Here is a 20,662-nt window from a genome sequence, read left to right as displayed (position 1 = left end):
GTGTTTCTCATGTCTCACAAGCTTGCTTACTAGGCCATCCTGTTCTTTCCCTTTTCTCTGACCAAAACTCTTACACAAATATTTTTCTTCTGCACCTTTGTTCTCATGAGAAAACTAAAGTGTAAATAAAGAGCAAAATAAAAGATAGATAATAGGAAACAGGAGGATAGATCTCTTGCACATGGGAAGAGGACCAAGAGATGGATGGAGGAGAGGGGAAGTAGAAGTAAAAAAAATTAAGATGTGTCATAAAAGACCAGGGGTTTCTCAGATTGGCATTGTTTTCCTGAGACATTCTCATGCTGGTGAGTCTCAGTAAGGCAGTCCTTCTGGTCTCCTCAGAGTTTAAACTGTATTTAGACTCCAAGTAATTTTTCATCATCTGTGCTGCCATGATCATACCTTTGATAATGTGCATGTACCATTTCTACACAATGAATGTAGTCATTATGTACTGCAAACATATACTGATCAAATTTAAAAGTTTTAAAAATAATTTCTGGGTTCTGAATCAAGCAAAGAGTCTAAAATAGTTAGGAAATGCATGAAGCTAAAGAAGAATTATGTCATTGTCATCATTATCAACATCATCACTTGAAGCATCATAGTTGACATAACCATTTCTATTGCTTGAAGGAGTAGATTTCTCCAGAGTAGATCTTTTTTATTTTTGCAAACTTCCTTGATGAATCATGTAATCTGAGAAGATAGACCCCCGAGAAGCACTCAGCAGCACCTAGGTGGAGGTGTGAAGGAGCTGAGGGAGAGGAGAAATGAGCTCTCTGGTCTCACGCCTCAGTCTAGGCACTAATTTTCTCTCAGGGACATAGATACTGCCCCAGACTTTCCCATATCCTTGTTTTTAATTTTTGTGCTGAATCAAAGCAGCAGAATGTGAAACAAATTCAGTATCATTTCCTTCAAGGTTTAACTCATCCTTCTGGAGTTGAGATACCAAAAAGCAACACCTGGCTGAATGCTGCTGGAGAATTCTCTACCCAAGAAATTTCAACAAGGGATCTACTCACCTACAATAACAACAATGCCAGGAGGTGCACATAGATCATCTCTTTCTCTTGGCCTCAGTCTATGGGAATGGCAGCTGGTTCCTTTTTGCATTTTTGACCTGCAGCTTCTTCTTTTTCTTTCCAAAGAGGCTGGATTCCACACTGATTTGATTAAAGCCGTCTGCAGGGTTCTTCTGGAGCCCTTCACGATAACTGTGCATCCCTTTAGAGTGATATTGACATTTTCTGGCATGCTGGCAGTGTCTGATTTCCGAGAACTGGCTTCATTCTCAGAGCAGTTGTGGCAACAAAGGGACCTTGCAGTCTTCAAGAAGCTAGGATGGGCTTAACAGCTGGGACCTATAGCCTGGAGCCAGCCAGGCTGGCTTCAACCTCCTGATTCATCATTTAGGAAATACGTGGTCTTGGGCAAGTGACTTCACTGTGCTAGCTCCATTTCCTGTCCTACAGGAGGAGGACCATACAGACTAGCCGGGGATGACTCTGAGCATTAGGGAAAATGATGCACATCCTGTTCTTATTTCTTAGTACTTTGCCAAGATTCGCTTTTGCTAATGCTTGCGGCAGTGCTGAGGGGCAGGGAATGGTGCTCCCATTTACAAAGGATGTAACAGAGACTCCAAGCATTTAAGCCTTTTAAAGCTGGTGGCATCTTGAGTTTCCTACTCATCACATTTTGGCTGTGCTCAAGCTCTAGGAGGTTGCAGGACACAGTTTTGCTCTTTCCACGAATCCAGACAAGCTGAAGTCTCACCTATTGCTCAAATCCCTGTGCATCCCTGACAAGGTCTGTCTGTATTTTGGCTTTGGCTCATATTTGCTGAGCCATAGTGTGGGAATCACTGGGAAAATATTAACAGTGGGGCCATCCTGAGCTGGGTGAAGCATGCATGTTATCCCAGGGTCTGCAGCAGCCTAGGGCTGGACAGATCATGGAAGTCCTTGGCCCGTTCTCCTAGCCGTAGTCTAATTGACCAGAGCCCTGTGAACTGGGAGTCACATTTTCAGGCCCTGCAGTTGAAAGGGGTCCTGTAAACTCTTGGTATAATTAATTAAAAACAAAGAACCCAGCCAACAATGCAGTACCACAAGAAATCCTTAGAGGCCTCCATGTGGGCTCTTTATCTCTCCTCTCATTTCAATCCATCCAAGAGCTTTGGAAGATTAATCTCCCTTAATGACAGATTCACGATCATGAGGCCATTATTTTTTTTGATACTGTGGCTTAAAGAATTGACCTGGAAAACAGGCTTTAAAAGCAAACTCTCTCCACCCTCTTACACTCCACGCAAAGGACCAGATTAAAACAGCCCAAGCTTCCATGAATATTTATACCAGAACCTCTGCCAAATCAGATTAGGGGAGTTCATCCCGCTGGGCAAACATGGATTCTGTATTCAGATTTAATGAGGAGCTGACATGTTAACTGCAGACTGTTGCATCTGTTCATCAAGCAGCCTGAGCGCGTGGTGAACGTGTGCCCCACATCTGAGGGCTGGGGAGAGAATCTGCCTTGGTCAGGTTGAGTTTCCCCAGGAAAGCTATTGTCTCAAGGAAGAGGATCCTAAAGGCACTGTGCCTTGAACTGAAGATGAGGAGTAGGACTCTGGTCTTGAGATGTCTGGGAAACTCCACTCCTGACACAGCCAGTGAGCACTGAGGCAGATTCATTCCCCCAGCAGCACCCTGGTACCTCCACAGGATGTGCAGTTACTGGGTACCAGGAGGCAATGCCCAGAGAAAGCTTGGGGCAGGATGCTCAAAAAGGCTGAACTGAGTCCATGTCGCCACCACAGGTTCTCCTACCTGTCCCTTTCAGGAAGCAGTGGCTCACACTCAGATTGTGGGGTTTTCTTGCTCCAAGTCCTGACCTCCAGAGCACAAGGACTTCTTTGTGATGTACCCCCTTGGTGGCTGAAGAGGACTAGGGCCTCTTCTTAGCACAACATTTTTAAATGTAAAAAAAAAAAATACAGGATCACAAAGAAAATTCATAGTATTCAAATCAAATATAAAAATATTAAACATGTTTTGAGATAGTTAGAAGTGGGCATATGCACTGTAAGTCTATTTCATCTTTCAGTGCTGGGTTTAACCTATGGGCACTCTGCCCCTGAGTGACATTCCATTCTTAACCCTCCTTTTCCTCTTCTGCGGGACTGGGGATTGAACATAGGGTCTTCATACTGAGCTATATCCCTAGCCCTTTCTTTAATTTTGTGACAGGGTCTTCCTAAGATGCTAAGTTGTCCAGGCTGGGTTTGAACTTGCAGTCTTCCTGACTCATACTCCCAAGCATGTGGGATTGATTCCAGGTGTGCACACATGCCCAACATGTGCTTGGAATTATGGTTTTGGGCCTAAGACTGTGAGACAGAGGAAGCCTGCTCATCTTATGGCAGCTGAGAAGTAAAAGAAGAGAGGCAGGAGAAGGGTCCGAATATCCCCTTCAAAGACATCCCCAATGACTTCACTTCCTCCCATTGGGCCCCACCTTTTAAAGGTCTACCAGCTGCCCATAATGCCACAGGCTGGGATCCAGGCTATAACACACGGGCATTTGGGGGATGTGTAAGATCCAAAGTATGGCAGTTTTGGTTGATATTTATGTGGTTTACGGTCATTTCTGTACCCAGTTAGGTCATCATTAGCTCTTGTCCACCAGCATTGTAATAAAGGTGTAGGGCTTGTGGTCAGATCTCAGTGTGAAAGTATGTGGGTCATGGAGGAAGAACCAGAACTGAGATATCCAGAGCCTGAAACTGGGCAGAGGCAGTGGTGTCCAGTTATCAGCTGTGAACTGTGAGCAGGAGATGTGGTTTGCACTGGTGCCAGATATTTTGCTACCCAGAGTGTATTTGAGGATAAAGTATTGGTGTTGGCCCTTGGTACCCATGAATTTCATACCTGCAGATTCAACCTACTAAGCAGTTAGGCCTATGACTCTTGGTTCTGTACTGAACATGCTCAGACCTTTTTCTTGCCATTGTTCCCTAAATAATATAGTATAAACCACTGACATAGCATTTACACTGTATTTGGTATTATAAGTCACCCAGAGGTGATTTAAAGTTATGGGAGGATGTGCACAGGTTGTTTGCAAAGATTACACCATTTTGTACAAGAGATTTGAGCACCTGAAGATTGTGGTATCTACAGTTTGTCCTAGAACCAAATCCCTGCAGATCCTAAGGAACAACTGTACATTCATATGCACATTGCACTTTAACATTGTCTTTATTGAGGCAGATTTGGGTGTGGTGTTTATTTGGGAAGCAATTCTGGGAAGCAGGACTCAGGGCACTGAGATGAGGGAAGTGAGCAGAGAGGGCTGAACCTGTGGGGTTCCTGAGAGACTCACAGAGTGCTCCCCAAACTGACCACTAATGGAGGAGGTAGTGCCTCCATTTGCTGGTCCCGGGCTCCCCCCAGAGGGTAAACAACCCCACACCTCTGGGCTATGCCAAGCTGGCTGCCCAAGGTAGAATACATAAAGGCACGCCTGCTGGTGGGCCTGGATGTACACAGAGTGAACATTGAATCTGTGGCTGCTTTCAGAAGCAAGTAAGTAGGGAAGCACATAGATAAGGATGGTGTCCAACAGAATTGATCAGAATTCCTGTTCTTATACAGATAGAAACCTGCACCAGTACAGTTGATCCTTGGTATCTATAGGGATGTTTCCAAACCAAGGTGCTCAAGTCCGTTGTATAAAATGTATATAACCAACATTCTCCTGTATACTTTAAGTCATCTCTAGATTATTTATTGTATTGGTCAGTTTTCTATTACTGTAGGAAATACCCAAGCTAATCAACTTAAATAGAAGAAAGGTTTATTTTGATGATTCCAATCCATAGGCAACTGGCCCCATTGCTGTGGCCTGGTGGGTGCATGTGGTGGAAGAGGTTCATTTACCTCATGGCTGGGTGCAAAAAAGAGAAAAAAGGAGCTGGACACCCACAGTTCCCATCAAGGGCACAGCCCAGTGACCTCAAACCTCTCACCAGGTCCCTTGAAGTTCTCACCACCTCCCACCAGCATGAAGCAGAAGACTAGGCCTTTAACACATGCACCTTTTTAAGACCCCAAAGATACAAAGTATTCTTATATAATGTAAATGCCATGCAAATAGTGGTTATACTGCATTGTTTAGGAAATAATGACAGATACACTTATATGTGTTCAGTATGAGTGAGATTTTTTGCAAATATTTTTAAATTACAGTTGTTTAAATTCACAGGTGCAAACTGGTGATATGGAGGACTGACTCAACTATGAAAGACAGTGGGTTTCTAGCAGCTTGCTTCCAAAGGAAATTTGATGCTGGATATGTTAGGGAACACCTGTAATTCCAGCACTTGGGAGGCTGAGACAGGAGGATTGAGAGTTTGAGGTGAGCCTAGGATACATAGTGCGGCTTTGTCTCAAAAAATAAAAGCAAAAAAACCAAATCAAAACAATAGCCAAGGATATTTGGCAGAGGTCTACCCATTGTGACAACAATACTGAATAATATAACTTCACCAATCATGATTTGTGTAGCTGAAAGAAAAATTTAAACTATCAACAAGAAGCAACAAATTTTATTTTTTAATTCTTTCTATAGGCAAAGATACCACAAAATCATTGTTGTAAGGAAGAGGCAATCAGATTACACAGGTAAAGAATGTAAGAATAACTTTGAAAGAAAAAAATGATTATTTCTATGGACTTTGCAGGCTTATGGTACTTGCCGGCTTTTAAAGGTTTGTGATTAGTTATGATTTGTTTTCTCCTTGTAAATAACTATATGAGTTTGTACCTAATTTTGTATTTATGGTTTTGTGTTCTGTTTTGAGAGTAGAAGCCCAGAACCTGGGCTGTCCCTGCTTGTGAGCGTCGTCGGCAGTACTCCTAGGCAGAGCTCCAGTTTGCCTGGCTATCTCGAAGTCACCCTCACGGGGTACACTAGGATCCTGTGTAAATGGCAGAGTCCTGCAGAGGTGTGTCTGTGTTTTTAGAAGCTCCTTTAAGAACAATTAACTGTTGAGGGCATAAAAATACCCTGTCCTGGCATGGTCGCCAAAGTCCCTTATTAAAGGTTATTCCAGGGGCAGCTGGCAGGAAATGGATCATGGAAGCATAAAGCATCACACTGCCATTCAGCTGTGCTCTGTACAGAGAGGGGAGTGCTTTACAAAGATGTAGGAAGAAAATCCCATGGGGCCTGATGACAGCCTCCAGGGAGGGCTGGTGAGTACATTTACCCAGGTTTGTGCTGCCCAGGGGAGCTGCTCAGTGACCTCCTTGGTCACCAAACACCTGCTCAATCTGGGAATTGAATGGATTCTCCTTTCCCAGGATCTGGGGCCACTGGAGCTCTGCTTTCTTCCAAAAAATTTCTGCTGACAGTGACAAAGCCACCTATGAGAGACAGAATGAAGGGAAGGAAAAGGGAGATTACCAGGAGTGAAGACTTGCCCTGCAATGCTTTCTTCAACAGGCAGACTCTAGCACCATCTCTTCAATCCCTGCTTCATGTCTTTCTCTGTGTGATTTCCTCCCCTTGGCATTCGTGGGGGGGGGGACTGTTGTTCTGTCCTGACCAACAGAGGTGGTGGGGGACGATGTCACTTCTTTGTTTCTGCCATGTTTTGGGGGACATAGTCTTGCCAGCGGACTTGCTCTGGAGACTTCTTGCTGGGCTGATGGGAAGCACCCTGTCACTGCTGACGGTGACTTCCCACTGACATTCAGCAACAAGCTGGGGCCTGTCCTACAGCCTCAAGGGAATGAATATATCAACCACTCAAGTGAATCTAAACTCAGTTCTCCCCCAACTGAGGCTCCGGAAGAGGACATAACATGGATAAACCACCTTGAGTTTGGTTTTGTGAGATTTAATTAAGCTCTGAAACTGCAGAAGAATCAATGTGCATTATTTTCAGTTGCTAAATTTGCAATAAATTGTTGCTTGAGAATAAATGACACATACACTTTCTTAGGAATCCTCTTCTGCCTTATCTATGGTCAGCTGCCCTTGGCTGCAGCTGAAGTGTTTGGAGAGAATGTGATGAGCTCTCTCAAGGAACTTGCAGCCTTGCCCAACGAGGCCACCAAAGCCCACGGGTGGCTGTGATTGCAAGAGGGGGTGCCAACTCTGCTGGGTGTAGGGCAGCAGGTGACACTGAGCTGAACTTTCAAGGAGGAGGTGGGGGATGAGGCGGGATGGGTGGTCCCTGATGAGGGTGGTGTCATCCACGATGTCAATGGGACCCAGTCTTGGTTGCCTGATCCTCTGGTCCTCACAACACACTGTGGTGAGAAGGCTCCTCTCCTCATTCTGCAAAGGCCTGGCCTGGCCTTCGGGACCCCCCACAGCTACATCTCAGCAATGGTTTTTAATGCTGAATCATAAGAGAAATGAGGTTGCCGAAGGCCTCAGAGGGGGATGCGTTGTTTGGAACAGGTGGCCCTGACTTTATTCCGAAGCACAAGGACCCTGTCCCCTGTCCTCACAGTGCCCCATTCTGGTCAGCGGTGCTGTCTGATGTCCATGGCCCTCTCATACTTCTTTGGTTCCAGCTCTCTCATTTGCGTAGTGAATGGGCTGGGAGCAATGATCCAAAGTCCTTTCTGGGTCTATATTGGGCTTAACATTACAGTAATTGTTAGAAAAAAATGAGAAGTGATTGATTCACTGAATGAAAGTACCCCCAGTGGTTTGATGTGTTCCTGAGCTTTCTGAGGCTCTGAAACGCCATCCAACCCAGCATGTGATCCTGGTCACATTCACACAGTGTCTGATGCCTCCATCCCTGCACACACACACACACATACACACACACACACACACACACACCCATAGACCATAGACACACACGCATTTCTTTGGACAGTACTTCAGAGGGGGAGCAAGTCTTCTGTGGCTGCCTGTCACGCTGGCCGCCTTCCCAGGAAGGGCCAGTTCACCTGCCACAGGGAGCCATCAGTGTCTTCGTAGACAGAGGCCTGGTCTTAGGGCTGTTTTTCCTGATGTTTCTCAACAAAGGAGGCTGCCAATGGGTCTGTGGAAAATTACCGGCTCTTTTTCTCTGCATTCAAGTCGATAAACCTAAGCTGTCTTCCCAGTAATTACGCAGTTCCCAAGGCATCTGTGGGCATTTATTTCCCTATCTATGGTAATGAGAAAGGGGTGAGGGTCAGGGGAGGAAAAGAAAATGAACGAGCACATGGTAACTGCTTTGAAAGCAATTAGTTGGCTGTCACTCTAACCGAGATGAAAATATTTATGAGCGGGCCCTGCTAAAATACTGGTCTAATATGAGAGTGGCAAGGTTGCCACTAGACTGGCGACTTAGGATCCAGTGATCCACAACACTCATTCATTTATTCATTCATTCATTCATTTGCCGGACTCATATTTCCTGGGCACCTACTGGGGACTGCTCGTATGACTGGTCTCTTGTCGCCATTCCTGTGGGACACCACATGGGGTAAGGCACAGCTCCTTTACACCACAGTGTTTCTTGAACACAGATTCCTTTAACATATGAAAGCAGTACCTGCTCATTTGGGGAACATCGAAGCAGAAAATTAAGCAAAGGGAGGCAAATAGATTTAGAAGTATCTGTAATTAGAATAGAGGTAGCCTCTTCTAATATTGGATGTAGATTTTCTAGACACACAGGCACACACACCACAAACACACAATGTGGATCCTCGGTGAATGTCATTTTATAGTCTGCTCTTTTTAGGGCACTAGGTACCAGTAATAATAACTCTTTCTCCTGAACAGTTCCATGAGTGTCGGAAGAGGCACACAATAGTCTAATCACCCCACAATCCTGACTCTGCTTTGTTTTATTCTAGTCTCTATTTCCACCATGTTCCTGTGTTGATCTGTGTTACTGTGGAGGTAGATATCTATTGCTTCTCTTACACTCATGCTGTTCCATCAGATGGAGGCAAACTAACTTCTGTCACCGTTGGGAATGTGTGCCGCACATCTCCCCGGCCTTTGTCCTGAGGACAGTGGACAGGGCTCTCAGCTTCGCAGTGCAGAAGGGCTCCAAGCTGCCTGGTTCGCCTCCCTTGCTCACCTTCCTGGATGCAGGTGTGGGACGAGGTGGAGTCCTGCAGACCACTGGGGAAGGGTGTCGCGGTGACTTGGGGTCTTCCAAGTCACAGTGTTGGGGCCCTCCCATGCTTCTTTCTTGATAGTTAAAAAAAGACCATCTTTGCAGTGTCATGTAAACATTTCACCAAGCAGGAAGGCCAGAGTGGCTTCTGGGTTCACCCTGTCACCTTCTTGCCATACAGTGTGATATTTTATCGAACTGCCTGACGCTTGGGGAGTGTGCCGGCCACCCTCCTCTTGGCCTCTGGCCACTGTTGGGAATCTGAGATGGACGGAGTCACCCTGCCTCCAGGATGCACTGGAGTTGGATTTCTTGAATGAAACCTGTGTGACGAGAACTTGCCTTCCTGTCCTCCCTGCCTGATCCTTTAGATTGTTTTATCTTTTAAAAATATAATTAGCTTAAAAGTTTTGCAAGTTGTTTTTATTTCTCTTTTCCTTCCAGAGCAAACTTTTCAATGTCTGCTTTGTCTTTTCACTGGGATAATGACGGAATCACCATCATCCTTCACACCCCAACACCCACACGGCATTACCACTCTCCTTTTAATCTGCTGAGGCTTTATCCATTTGGTGTTAAGGACAAGCCTGTAGGATGGGGTTGGCAGGGTGCTTCTGCCTCACTGAGCACGTTTACTGCAGGGTTCCTTTGCCAACACATTGGGTAGATTCTGAAGGAGGAGCTAGTTCCCACCCCCACCCCAACAATTCTGATGTGTGCTTGTTATGGTTTGTGCCTTGATGTCCCCCCAAAGCCTCATGAAGTCATGAGGTGGGCTTTTAGAGTTTATGACTGATCCATGATCCAAATGCTGGGATTATGGGTGTAAGTGCTACACCCGCCCTGGGGCAGATAATTTGCATATGTAAGGGAGAGACAGAGGGTGCTTGCTGCCACTCCTCCCTTTTGCTCTTGTTGCTTTCCTGTCTTCAGCCACCATGAACTGTTGCTCTCTGCCATGTGCCACTCTGCCTTGGAGTCAACCAAGTATGGACTGAAACCTCCACAAACTGTGAGCTAAATAAACCTTTTCTTCCTTACTTTTGAGTGCCAGGTATTTTTGTCTCAGCAACTAGAGAAAAGTAACCAAGACAGTGCTATAGTTTGAGCACCACCACTTCCAAGCCTTGTTATGGACTTATAGGGATGATGTCTGAGTTTTAAGGTGCCAACATTGGCGGTTTTTATTGGATTTACTGTGCTAGCTCAGCAGATGGGCCCATTTTGGCCGAAGAGATTTGAGAAAAGAAGAAAGACTCAAAGATTCTGCAGGCCACAGGCACCTCTCCCTGGAGTTTGCATAAAGTACCTGGGCAATAAAGACCCTAGCTTGATGGGCTCCGTGCTATTGCAGGGCCTTGGCTGGGCACACAGGGGCCAGATGGCTGCCACTTCTAGCTGCTGTGGTGCTTCCTCTAGGCAATATCACATCAGATAGGACATAGCGTCACAGTGGGCCATCCTCACCACACCCATCCGCTGCTGGCCAGAAGCCTTCCTGGTGCCAAAGCCACTGTCTACTGCCAACATCTTGCTTCTCCTTGACATTCCCATAGAAGGGACACCAAAGCAGGATGATGTAACAGGCCATTGTTTATCTAAGCTTTTGTGGGCTTTTTCAGGTTTTACTTGCAGCCTTTGACCTCCCCAGGATGGGGAAGGGAGTGGAGGTTAGAGTGAGTTGGGTCTTTGTCAACAGCTACTATATAACTTTCAGAATTTCTCCTCCCTTGGGATGACAATGCTCATATTAAGACATGCTTCTTGGCCTAACTACATTGTCACCCATGAGGAGTGGTTTTCTGGGCGGGGTCCTATTTTTCCAACCCAATGCCCCCATGCCAGGTCCACCCCATAGTCCAAGAGACACCTGGCCCCTTTGGAACCAAAACACATTTTTGCGCCAGCAGCCAGCAAGCCCAGAGTGGGTTGTGCATGCATCCTGTTTCTCTGAACTGCTTCACATAGTCTCCAAACTCCCGAAATGAAGTCAAGAATCTAGGTGTAATTTCTACCTCCTTTCCCTCCCCTGACAATTTCCACTTCATTTTTATTGGATTTTCTGTCTTTATGTAGGTACATTGCCTCCATTTTTCTCTGGAGAAAAATAGGATAAAATCAAGCACACACAAATGTGTTTAAAAAAAATAACCACACAGGTGACCACCGGCAGCCTCTGTGATGCACTCACCTCGTTGGGGTGGAATCCATCCACAGGCTCAATGAGCTGCCATGGCTGCCCACCTCTTCTCTGCCACTCCTCTGTGACTGCAAAACACACAGAAAGGGGGTGTTACACAAGCACGTGCACAGCCACAGCCCATCCCCACGCAAGGACCATGGGAGGTGTCACCAGCGTTGCCCTTGTGCCCTAGACCCCTGGAATCAGCCATGGCTGCCTCTGAGCTGTTGTCTAGGGCTAGGATCTTTCCAGACAAAAATCACCTTCCTCTGATATGATGTGTTTTCATTTTCTTTTTGTTTGTTTGTTGTGAGACAAGGTTTTACTATGTAGTTCGGGCTGGCCTTGAACTCATGGTCCTCCTGCCTCAACCTCTCAAGTGCTGAGATTACAGGTGAGTGCCACCACAGCTGTCTCTATTTAACTTTTCTAACTCAGGAAGAGAATCATGACAGCACTGGGTGAATGTGGTCTCTGTAACAGGAAGAGGAGAGGGAAAAATGGAGTTCTAATGGTGATTTCAGTTCCTCTCGTTTTTCCGTGGCCTGATAGTACAGTGTTGCAGGAGGTTAAATCTTAGCATTTTGTTAGCATTTCTCCTGAACTGATACATGCAGACACCGCTCACCTGTGTCAGATGATCACCTTGAGCCATTGGGTAGCAGGTCACAATACAATTGCATAAAATCATCCCAACATTGCACTAACAGCTTGGCTGCAGGGGAAATATTATGAATCCCAATGGGACACAAAGCAATAAAATTGTCCTCTGACAGGGACAACACATGCCAATTGCACCAAGGCAATGATGCAGTGAACTCCATGGTGCAGTATCCATGCCAGCGAGGACCGCTCAGGGAAATGCCACAGCCAGAGGGCGGAAGGAAGAGATATCTGTTCCTTCCTGGCTCCTGTCCTGCTGTCCTGGTGTTCGGAGAGCATAGAAAACACAGTTGAGAGACTTTCAGTCCTTTCCATGCCCCACCCCCCAAAACACAAGCAGTGCGATCCTCTCCTAGCCATCTCGCCCAGAGAAGATGGAGATGTTGTGGGGGCTTTGATTGTGCAAAGGAAACCTGACTTCTGTGAATAGGAAGAGGATCAGAAGATGGAGGGAGAGGAAGGGGAAGGAAAAGGAATTAAGATGTGTTATGCACATATACTAACCCCTCAAGAAGAGTGTAATCATTATGTACTGTAAAACATGTACTGATAAAAAATAAGAACTGAAGAAAAATAAAGGACCCCAAGGAGCTTGTCTTGCTCTTTCTGCTACATGGGAATGCATGAAGTTGGCAGTTTGCCTCTTGACCACCAAGCATGTGGGCATCCCAATCCTAGACTTCCAACTTCTACACTGGTAAGAAATCAAGCTCTGTTGTTTAGAAGCCATGCAGCTTATAGTGCTTAATTACAGGAAGCAGAGCTGCCTAGGGTAGATGTGGAGAAATTCCTAAGCGATGTTGATGAGACCAGGGGAGTGGGTAAGGAGCCCCATCCAGACCTTAGACAGAGCCTGTTGGGAGGGGGCAGATTTGGGATGAGAAGCCACAAGGTGAGGCCACCTGTGCTCATGATACATAGCAAGCTGCAACCCACCTGGACCCCCTGGCATCCTCTGGTCTGGGAGGAAGCCAAGTGTAGAAAGGGGATGCCAGAGATTGTCAGAGGGCTGCTGCAGTCCCAGACATCATAAATGACAGGTATGGGTGTCACTCTGGGAGATAGAGTCCCATACGAATGTTAGGCATTATCATATTTTAAACAACTTTATGTATATTCAAGGTTGCTGATGATCAAAGACCACTTGGTGGTGCATTTGTTTACATCAGGATTTCATTAGTCAGTCTTCAGCTTTGCATTTCAATGAGAGGTTATTTATCAAAGTGTCACTCCCCATGAGAGAAATGTGCATCACGTAGGCAAGAAATCTAGTTAAGGGAGAGGAGTCTCGCTGAAAATATGTTAGGATTGAAGTGCTGGAGTCTGCAATGCACAGAGTGTCAGCCAACGTGGTATTTGATAGTTCATAGTTACCACCTGCTCCATCCCAGATGCTGGGGCCGGGGGCTGAGGGTGGGGGACAGACATGATAAACTCTGGATGAGACATCTTCCATCCTCTGTACACACCATAAAGCTTTTCATTAGCATTATCTCAGCTGGCAGTCAATCAATGGGAGGCTTTTCTCTGGTAGAAGAATTGCTTAGCAGTGAAAATAAATCTGGACGGACTACAATCAATAAATAATACTTTGCAGAGTCAGGACATAAAAGATAAATCAGTAGCTTTGGTCACCATGCTGGTTTTTGTGTGGCCACTTGTTAGTCACTGGAGTATTTGGACAGAATGCCAAAAAAGAAATCTATTCCCAGAGAGTTGGGTCATGCATTGTTTATTTCACCCTGGACCAATTCTTTGGTGCCTCTCTTAGAGATGGTGATCAGGTTCCGGTTCAAGTTCCTCTTGTGTGGCCTCTGAGAATCGCATTGCTGCTGAGTCCCTAGGTCATCTAGTGTTTCACTATGCCATGGCCCTCATTTCTGTCACATCCAGATTTAGCCCACAGGTAAGCTAACCAACAAGAAGACTTTAGGTCCCCAGGTACCTTCAGCCATCTGATCTTTGAAAAAGGGACCAAAAACATACACTGGAGGAAAAAGATAGCCTCTTTAACAAATGACTCTGGGAAAAGTGAGTATCTACATGCAGAAGATTGAGTCCAAACCCATATCTTCACTATGCACTCAACTAAAATAAAAGTGGATGAAAGATATAGATATTAAAACAGAAATATTGAATCTTTGGGCAGATAAAATGGGTACACCTCTTGAAGACATAGGCATAGGGAAATATTTTCTAAACAGAGCCCCAACTCCACAAGAAATATCATCAAGAATCAATAAATGGGGTCGTATCAAATTAAAAAGCTTCTGCGTAGCAAAGGAAACAACCAACAGAATGAAGAGACAACATGTGGAATGGGAAAAAATTTTGCCAGCTACTCCTTGGACAGAACACTAATCTCTAGACTGTATAAAGAACTAAAAACAATTAGATCCCCTCCCACAATTAAGAGTCAAACAAAAAGTGGGCAACTAAAATGAGCAGATATTTCTCAGAAGAATTACAAATGGCCAATAAGTACACGAAAAAAATGTTCAACATCTCTGGCCATAGAGAAACACAAATTAAAACAACACTGAAGTTCCACCTTAACACAGACAGAACGACTGTTATCAAGAAATCAAATAATAACACATGCTGATGAGGCTGCCGAGGAAAAGGAACCCGTCTACTTTGTTGGTGGGAATGCAAAGTAGTACAACCACTATGGAAATCTGTATGGAGATTGCTCAAAACACTAAACCTAGAAATTGCATTTGACCCAGATTCCTCTTCTGGCATCTTCCTGAAAGAGTTAAAGACATCACGTTACAGTGACACATACATACTGATGTTTATGCAACTCATAATAGCTAATTCTTGGAAGCAGCCTGTATCTCCACAAACAGACGAATGGATAAAGAAAAGGTGGTATCTACACACAATGGAGTACTACCTCTCCCATAAAGACGGACAGACTCGAGTCATTTGCGGGAAAATTGGTGTATCTGGAGACCATGTTAAGTGAAATGCCAGACACATAAACTTAAATATTGCATGGTTTCTTTTATGTAAGCAACCAAAAATATACAAAACGAGTAAAATAAAATAAAAGTAGATAGTAGAAAACAGAGACATAGATCTTTTGCATGTGACAAGGGGACCAAGAGATGGAGGGAGGGACCAGGGAAGAGAGGGGAAAAGGAAGTAAGAAGAATTAAGATATGTTACTTAATTCTTGTGTGGACTCCCCACGAGGAATGTAGTCACTATGTAAGCACTGCAAGTATGTACTTAAAATACAAGGTGGGAGACTCTACTGGCCTGAAGTCTGACAGCCAAATGGTCTTTCCAACTAGTTCCTGGCTTGAGAGGCTCTACGATGATGGAGAAATAGGGAGGTGACGCCGTGTGCCAAGCTCCTCAGACTGTGCTCACGCTTTACCTTGGTCTTTTCTTAGTACTGGTGTTGGGATGGGCACGAGAACCCTGCCCAGCCTACTGCTTGCTGCACGGCCCCACCTGTTCTGCATGGTGGCTTCTGTGCCTGTCCCTGTCAATGCCTAAAACAAGTGACTTACCTTCTTTAAAGGCAAAATCCATGTAGAGAAGGTCGAAGTTTGTAAACTTCTCTCTGGTTGAAATTTTTTTCAGGGTACTGGAGAGTTGTTGTGCTCTCTGCAGAGGAGGGAAGTAGAGAATTCTGTGACACCTAGACTTTGACTTTCATGAGACAATTCAGGCGGAACAAGAAATCCGCCTTCCCCTCCCTACTCCCCCTTCCTCCCTCCAAACTGTGAGCGGAGACCAGCTCCACACGTTCTGATCCACACGCATACCAATGACCAATGAACACAGGAAAAATGTTAACTTTCATTAGGAATCAGATCAGGGCAAATTTCTGTAATCAGATGTTACTTCCCCGTGGAATCGGTAAAGAAGACGTGAATAGCCTTGCTGACATCGCATGTTGGCAGGAGTAGGTGAGAATGTTGATTGTTTTTACCTTTTCAGAGAGCAGTTTGGCAGCATGGATCAAATCCTTAAACCTGGCCCTGTGCTTTTACCCCATAAGTGCTTATAGGAACTTGCCCTAAGGAGATAGAGATGTACACAGAAGCATCCATCTTTACATGCGTGATAGTTCATCCCAGTGCTATTTATCATAGTGAAGGACTGAAAACAACCAGTATGTCTAACACCAAGGGTTGAAATAAATCATCATGCATTTATAGGCTGTATCCCTTAAAAGGGTTGTGCTATTATGATGTGGAGATTTGTCAAAGTTGAGATGCGTAGAAGAGGACATGGATGTGTATTCTTGTGCTAAGAAGGGAGGAACCCAACCTACCTGTCTGCACGGAGGATATTAGAAGTACATAAACATGTAATGTTTTAGGTGGATTTTTGTTATTTTTATGTTCTCTATGTTTTTAAATGGCATATTTAAAAAATTCAAGATGGGCATGGTGGTGCACACCTGTAATCCCAGCACTGGGGAGGTTGAGGCAGGAGGATCATTGCTAGTTCGAGACCAGCCTGAGCTACAAAGTGAGCTCAAAACCAGCCTGAACTGCATGGTGAGAGCTGTCTCAAAAAAAAATTCAATAAATCCTTTGCAAACAGATTATTCACGATCTGTAAAGGAAGTGCCAAGCACTTTGCTTGAACAATGGCTTTCCTTTGAGGCATGAGGAGATCCTCATTGACCTTAGGGAACCCAGTTGCACACAGGGCTGAACAGGCTCAGCTCAGCTCTCTGCACTTCTACAAACTGCACAGTGTGTGTGCATATGCATGTGTACATGTGCATGCATGTGCATATGTGTGTGCATGCATGGGAGAGACAGACAGAGACAAATAGGAGAGACAGACACAGAGAGAAGCAGCAGGAGGCAAGGTGCCCCAAATTCTCTAAGCTCCTTGAGCACCCTGGCTTGATTTTTGCTATTTACCATCTTGCAGACCACCAACCATGTCACCAGAAACCTGTCCCCAGTGAAACCTGCAACAGATGCAGGAAGAGTGATCAAAGATGTGGTCCAGGGGCTGGGGACAGTCCTACCTCAGAGGTAAGAGTCCGGAGTGTCTTGTTGGAGGACATCCAGCCATGGCAGGGGTTGATCTAAGGGCGGGAAAACATATTGTGGCCATAAAAGAACAGCGTTGGGAAGCAGGTGTGTGCGCGTGCATGTGTGTGCCGGTGTGTGCCTGGCCACAGGTGTGACGTAACCTTAGAGCAAGTCAGGCTCACCTGCAGGCAGCTCAGGAAGGAGAACACCTGTGCATAGGTCACATCTTTGTTTAGCTGGCCTGGAAAACAGAGAGGTCTGGAATGTCACATGCACTCAGACATAGTGACATTTAGAGCCTTTGGGAGGTGACCTAACTTTCTGAGGACTTGCTCTAACCTGCCACTCAACATTGCTCTCGGTTTCTTTATTTTGGAGACAGGATCTCAGTATGTTGTCCAGGCTGACCTTGAACTCCTGGCCATAACTAATCCTCTTGCTTTAGCCTCCTGAGTGCTGGGATGACAGGTGCTGCCACCGCGTCAGGCAGCACTGCTCTTGAAGAATACGTGTTCTTTACTTCTTTGGCATCCCTAGAAATTCAGATCCTGTGTTGGAGAGGGGTCTGAAGGATTTACTCATAGAGTTTGGGCCTGGGCAAGGACAAGGCTATAGGGCTGGCCTCATCTCAACTCCAGGGTAAATGAATCTGAGTGTCCTGTGGCTTGGTGTGGACCTGAGTGCCTTGAACAAAGCCCTTTGCAGGTAGCAGCTCGCTCTTGGCAATGGGATGTAATGCTGTCTTTCTGTGGGTAAGGGAGGGCATTCTTGCTGATAGTTGATTGAATCTTCCTTTCCAAGTTTATGGAGTAGTCAGGCCCAGCCCAGTAATCCTGCTGAGGCCCTGGCAGGACATTCTGAGCACCTGGAGCTCTGACCCTGGAGTTGTGCAGCCTGAGGACCTGGAGGTCTCCACACACACCTGGGCACCGAGGAGGCGCATGCCTTTCCTCTTTCCTTGGTCTTGGGCTGGGGGCTGCCCAGGGTCCCATATGTGACCCTAATCAGTACATGCCTATTGTGTTTTGGTGCAGGTCACAGATGCCCATCAGAGTGAGGAGAAAAGAGACACATAGGGTCCATCCAGGGCCGTCCTGAACATCACCACAGATCCAGAACCTGGGGGGACTATTCCTTCTCTTTCCACTCTCTTCTCCCCTTCCAGCTTGTCACCTCCAGAGGCCGCCTCTTGTCATGCTGTGGCTGACACATAAAACCCAGGCCCCCTGATCGGCAGGCTGAGGGACTGAGGTGGTATCTGTGAACATATCTCACACACTTGAAAAAATTCAGAGAAAATCATCAGATAGGTCTCAGAGCACAGAGGAAGATGGCAGTGAGGGGACACGTTCTTATTTTCCACTTAGAGCCCAGATCGATTAGACTGGAAGATGGAGTCAATTTGGCCATCAAGGAGGAAAAATACGTCATCTCTTTGTATGACTGAGTGACACTGCAGGCCGGAAAGCCACAGGCTTATTGCTGCCATTAAAGTCACAGCAACCCACCCGATCTCTCTTCTGCGTCTTCACAGTGCAGATGGACCCCACGTTGCTGGCTCCTGTTCTTGCTTCTATTTCACAGCCTAGAGCCCCCAAGTCCCTGATTCCACCCACACATGCTTCTTTCCCACTACTTTTTATTTTTTTCTTTTGATACTTTCTGCAACATGTCTCCTCCCTCTCTGTCCCTGCCTGTCTCAGCCTGGCTGCAGTGACCGTCCCTTTCAATCTCCATTCCCCAACCTTGTCCTCCATGTGCCCAGAGATGTGGCTCTGTCCCAATTCTGAGCTGCAGATTCCCTCTTGCCTGCCTCCATGTCTTCCTGGCCTTTGCCCCATGATGGGCCGCCATCTTGTTTCCTCCTTGGAACAGGGACCTCATAATGAAATAGGCAGCTTGGTTAGGGCCCTGGCACTCTGTTCAGCTCTGATGCATTCCCTCACCCTGAGGGGTGGTCTGTCTCTCTTTACCCTGCTCAGTGGCTGGCCAGAAATTATCCTTTGGCATCTTCCTCTCTCCACCTTCTGGAAGGACTGCAGTTTGTCCTGTCCCATGGGAGTGGAACACAGAGGCTGGGTTTGTGGGGAGCAGAGAAAGAAACAGACTGTGTCCCCTCTGCAAGTGGCCAGGAGGAGCCCCAAGGGACTCCCACCCCTCCCTCCCAAGTCTTTCTAGAAAGGACCTTGATGCTTTGTCAAGAAATTTATCACTTATTTCCCATGGCAACCAGGCAGCAGGGATAATTTGGGATGTGAATAATTACTTAAACATTAAACAAATTCAGATGGACTCCACTTTTTCCCTAATTGGATTTTTTTCAAAACTGTGGGTTATAGTGGACAAATTTGTCCCCTTTCTTTTTATCCCTCTTTTGAGCTGTGGAAGGGCTGCGTATAGGGTGCCATCCTGCACATTGCGGGATGTTGGCAGCTGCCCTGGACTCTGCCCTCGGACTTTGCATCTTGGTGTGAGAAGGGTGGGATGGCGATTGTCTCTCTGAGAACCCACGCCTAGAGAACCCTCAGAAGTGGATGTTGACTTTCTCCACCACCTTTCCCCTTCTCTCATGCCTTTCCAAGTGGCATGGAGCCCTTATTATTGACTGCTCTTAAATCAGGCAGCCGCACGGCATCCGAAAGGATTTATGAAGGCAGGCTCAGCAGGGTGTGTAGAAAGAATGGGGTTTGAAATGACAAAAGAACCCCCCGCCACATCACAAGTCCCCCTAGGTGTGAAGAAGTAAATTGGATCTCATTTTCCTGCCCCCTAACTTGCCTTCCTCAGGGATTTTTTAGCCAGAGAAAAATTTAGCAATTTAGCAATTAGGAATTCCTAATTTCATTAGGGAATCTATCGAGGGGTGAAAGTGGTTATACCTCAGACAAAGAGACATTCTTAGCCTACATGGTTGAGCTTTTGAGCACACACGGAGTGGACTGAGGTTCTCCTATGTGCGACCCCACAATGGCTTTCTGGGGCCACTGGTCACAGGGGCGTGAACAGGAGGAATATGCTCTCCTAGTAAGTTGGGACAGTATCTGCTTTGGTAATAATATTCGTGGTACATTTTCGTAAACCCAGCAGATTTGGACTTCATCCTCTGCGAAGGAGTCTGAATGCGGATCTCTACCATATCCCCCCAGCGAAAAGAGCAGCACCTTTTTGAAAGGTGGTTAAAGGGCACCCGCTCTCTTAAGAGCAGGGTGGTGTTTCCTGAGGGAGGAGTTGGGGAGGTGGGCTTAGCCAGGAAAGGATACGGCCAGCTCTCTCAGCTCGCTTCTCTGCTCATCTTCCTCCTGGTCACTTGTCACCTTTTGGAGTAGGTTCCACTGGAAGCTAAGCCTAGGCAGGGTTTGGATGGTTGTGCTGACTGCTGGCCACCCAGCACCTGGAGCACTGCCCATCACAGAGTGGGCACTTAATAAATGCTTTTGAAAGAACAGGGCTTGTGGAGTACAGAAAGCATGACCCTACACACCCAGCTTTCACACACAACGAGCTAGCTGTGCAACATTTGACAAGCTACCTAACCTGTGTGAGCTCTGGTATCTTCGTTAATGAAAACATTGATCTCACAGGCTTGCTTTTAGGATAGGCATGGTGGCCCTTCCTAACGCAAGCAGCTACTGTGTTTTCACTGCTTGTACA

At 46.1% G+C, this 20,662-nt stretch overlaps 1 protein-coding gene across 4 annotated transcripts in view; it reads right to left on the bottom strand.

Moving 5' to 3' along the window:
• The window catches only part of Aoah (acyloxyacyl hydrolase (neutrophil)), a 203,335-nt gene that overhangs the window by 13,241 nt on the left and 169,432 nt on the right, over positions 1-20,662 (bottom strand). For 3 of the 4 annotated variants that reach the window (XM_013521273.1, XM_013521274.1, XM_013521276.1), the window contains exons 18-21: positions 17,194-17,252; positions 17,005-17,064; positions 15,521-15,617; positions 11,343-11,419 (exon numbers count right to left, since the gene is read on the bottom strand). In XM_013521273.1, coding sequence (XP_013376727.1) covers positions 11,343-11,419; positions 15,521-15,617; positions 17,005-17,064; positions 17,194-17,252 — 293 coding nt within the window. Of the gene's footprint in view, positions 1-5,598; positions 6,435-11,342; positions 11,420-15,520; positions 15,618-17,004; positions 17,065-17,193; positions 17,253-20,662 lie in introns of those variants that run through there. The other variant, XM_013521275.1, reaches the window with a different exon arrangement.

This window comes from Chinchilla lanigera, unplaced genomic scaffold, assembly GCF_000276665.1.
Source record: "Chinchilla lanigera isolate Chin_1 unplaced genomic scaffold, ChiLan1.0 scaffold00059, whole genome shotgun sequence".
In the NCBI taxonomy this organism is placed as follows: Eukaryota; Metazoa; Chordata; class Mammalia; order Rodentia; family Chinchillidae; genus Chinchilla; species Chinchilla lanigera.
The sequence above is the reverse complement of the archived record's forward strand: the minus strand, read 5'-3'. Positions and strand labels throughout refer to the sequence as shown.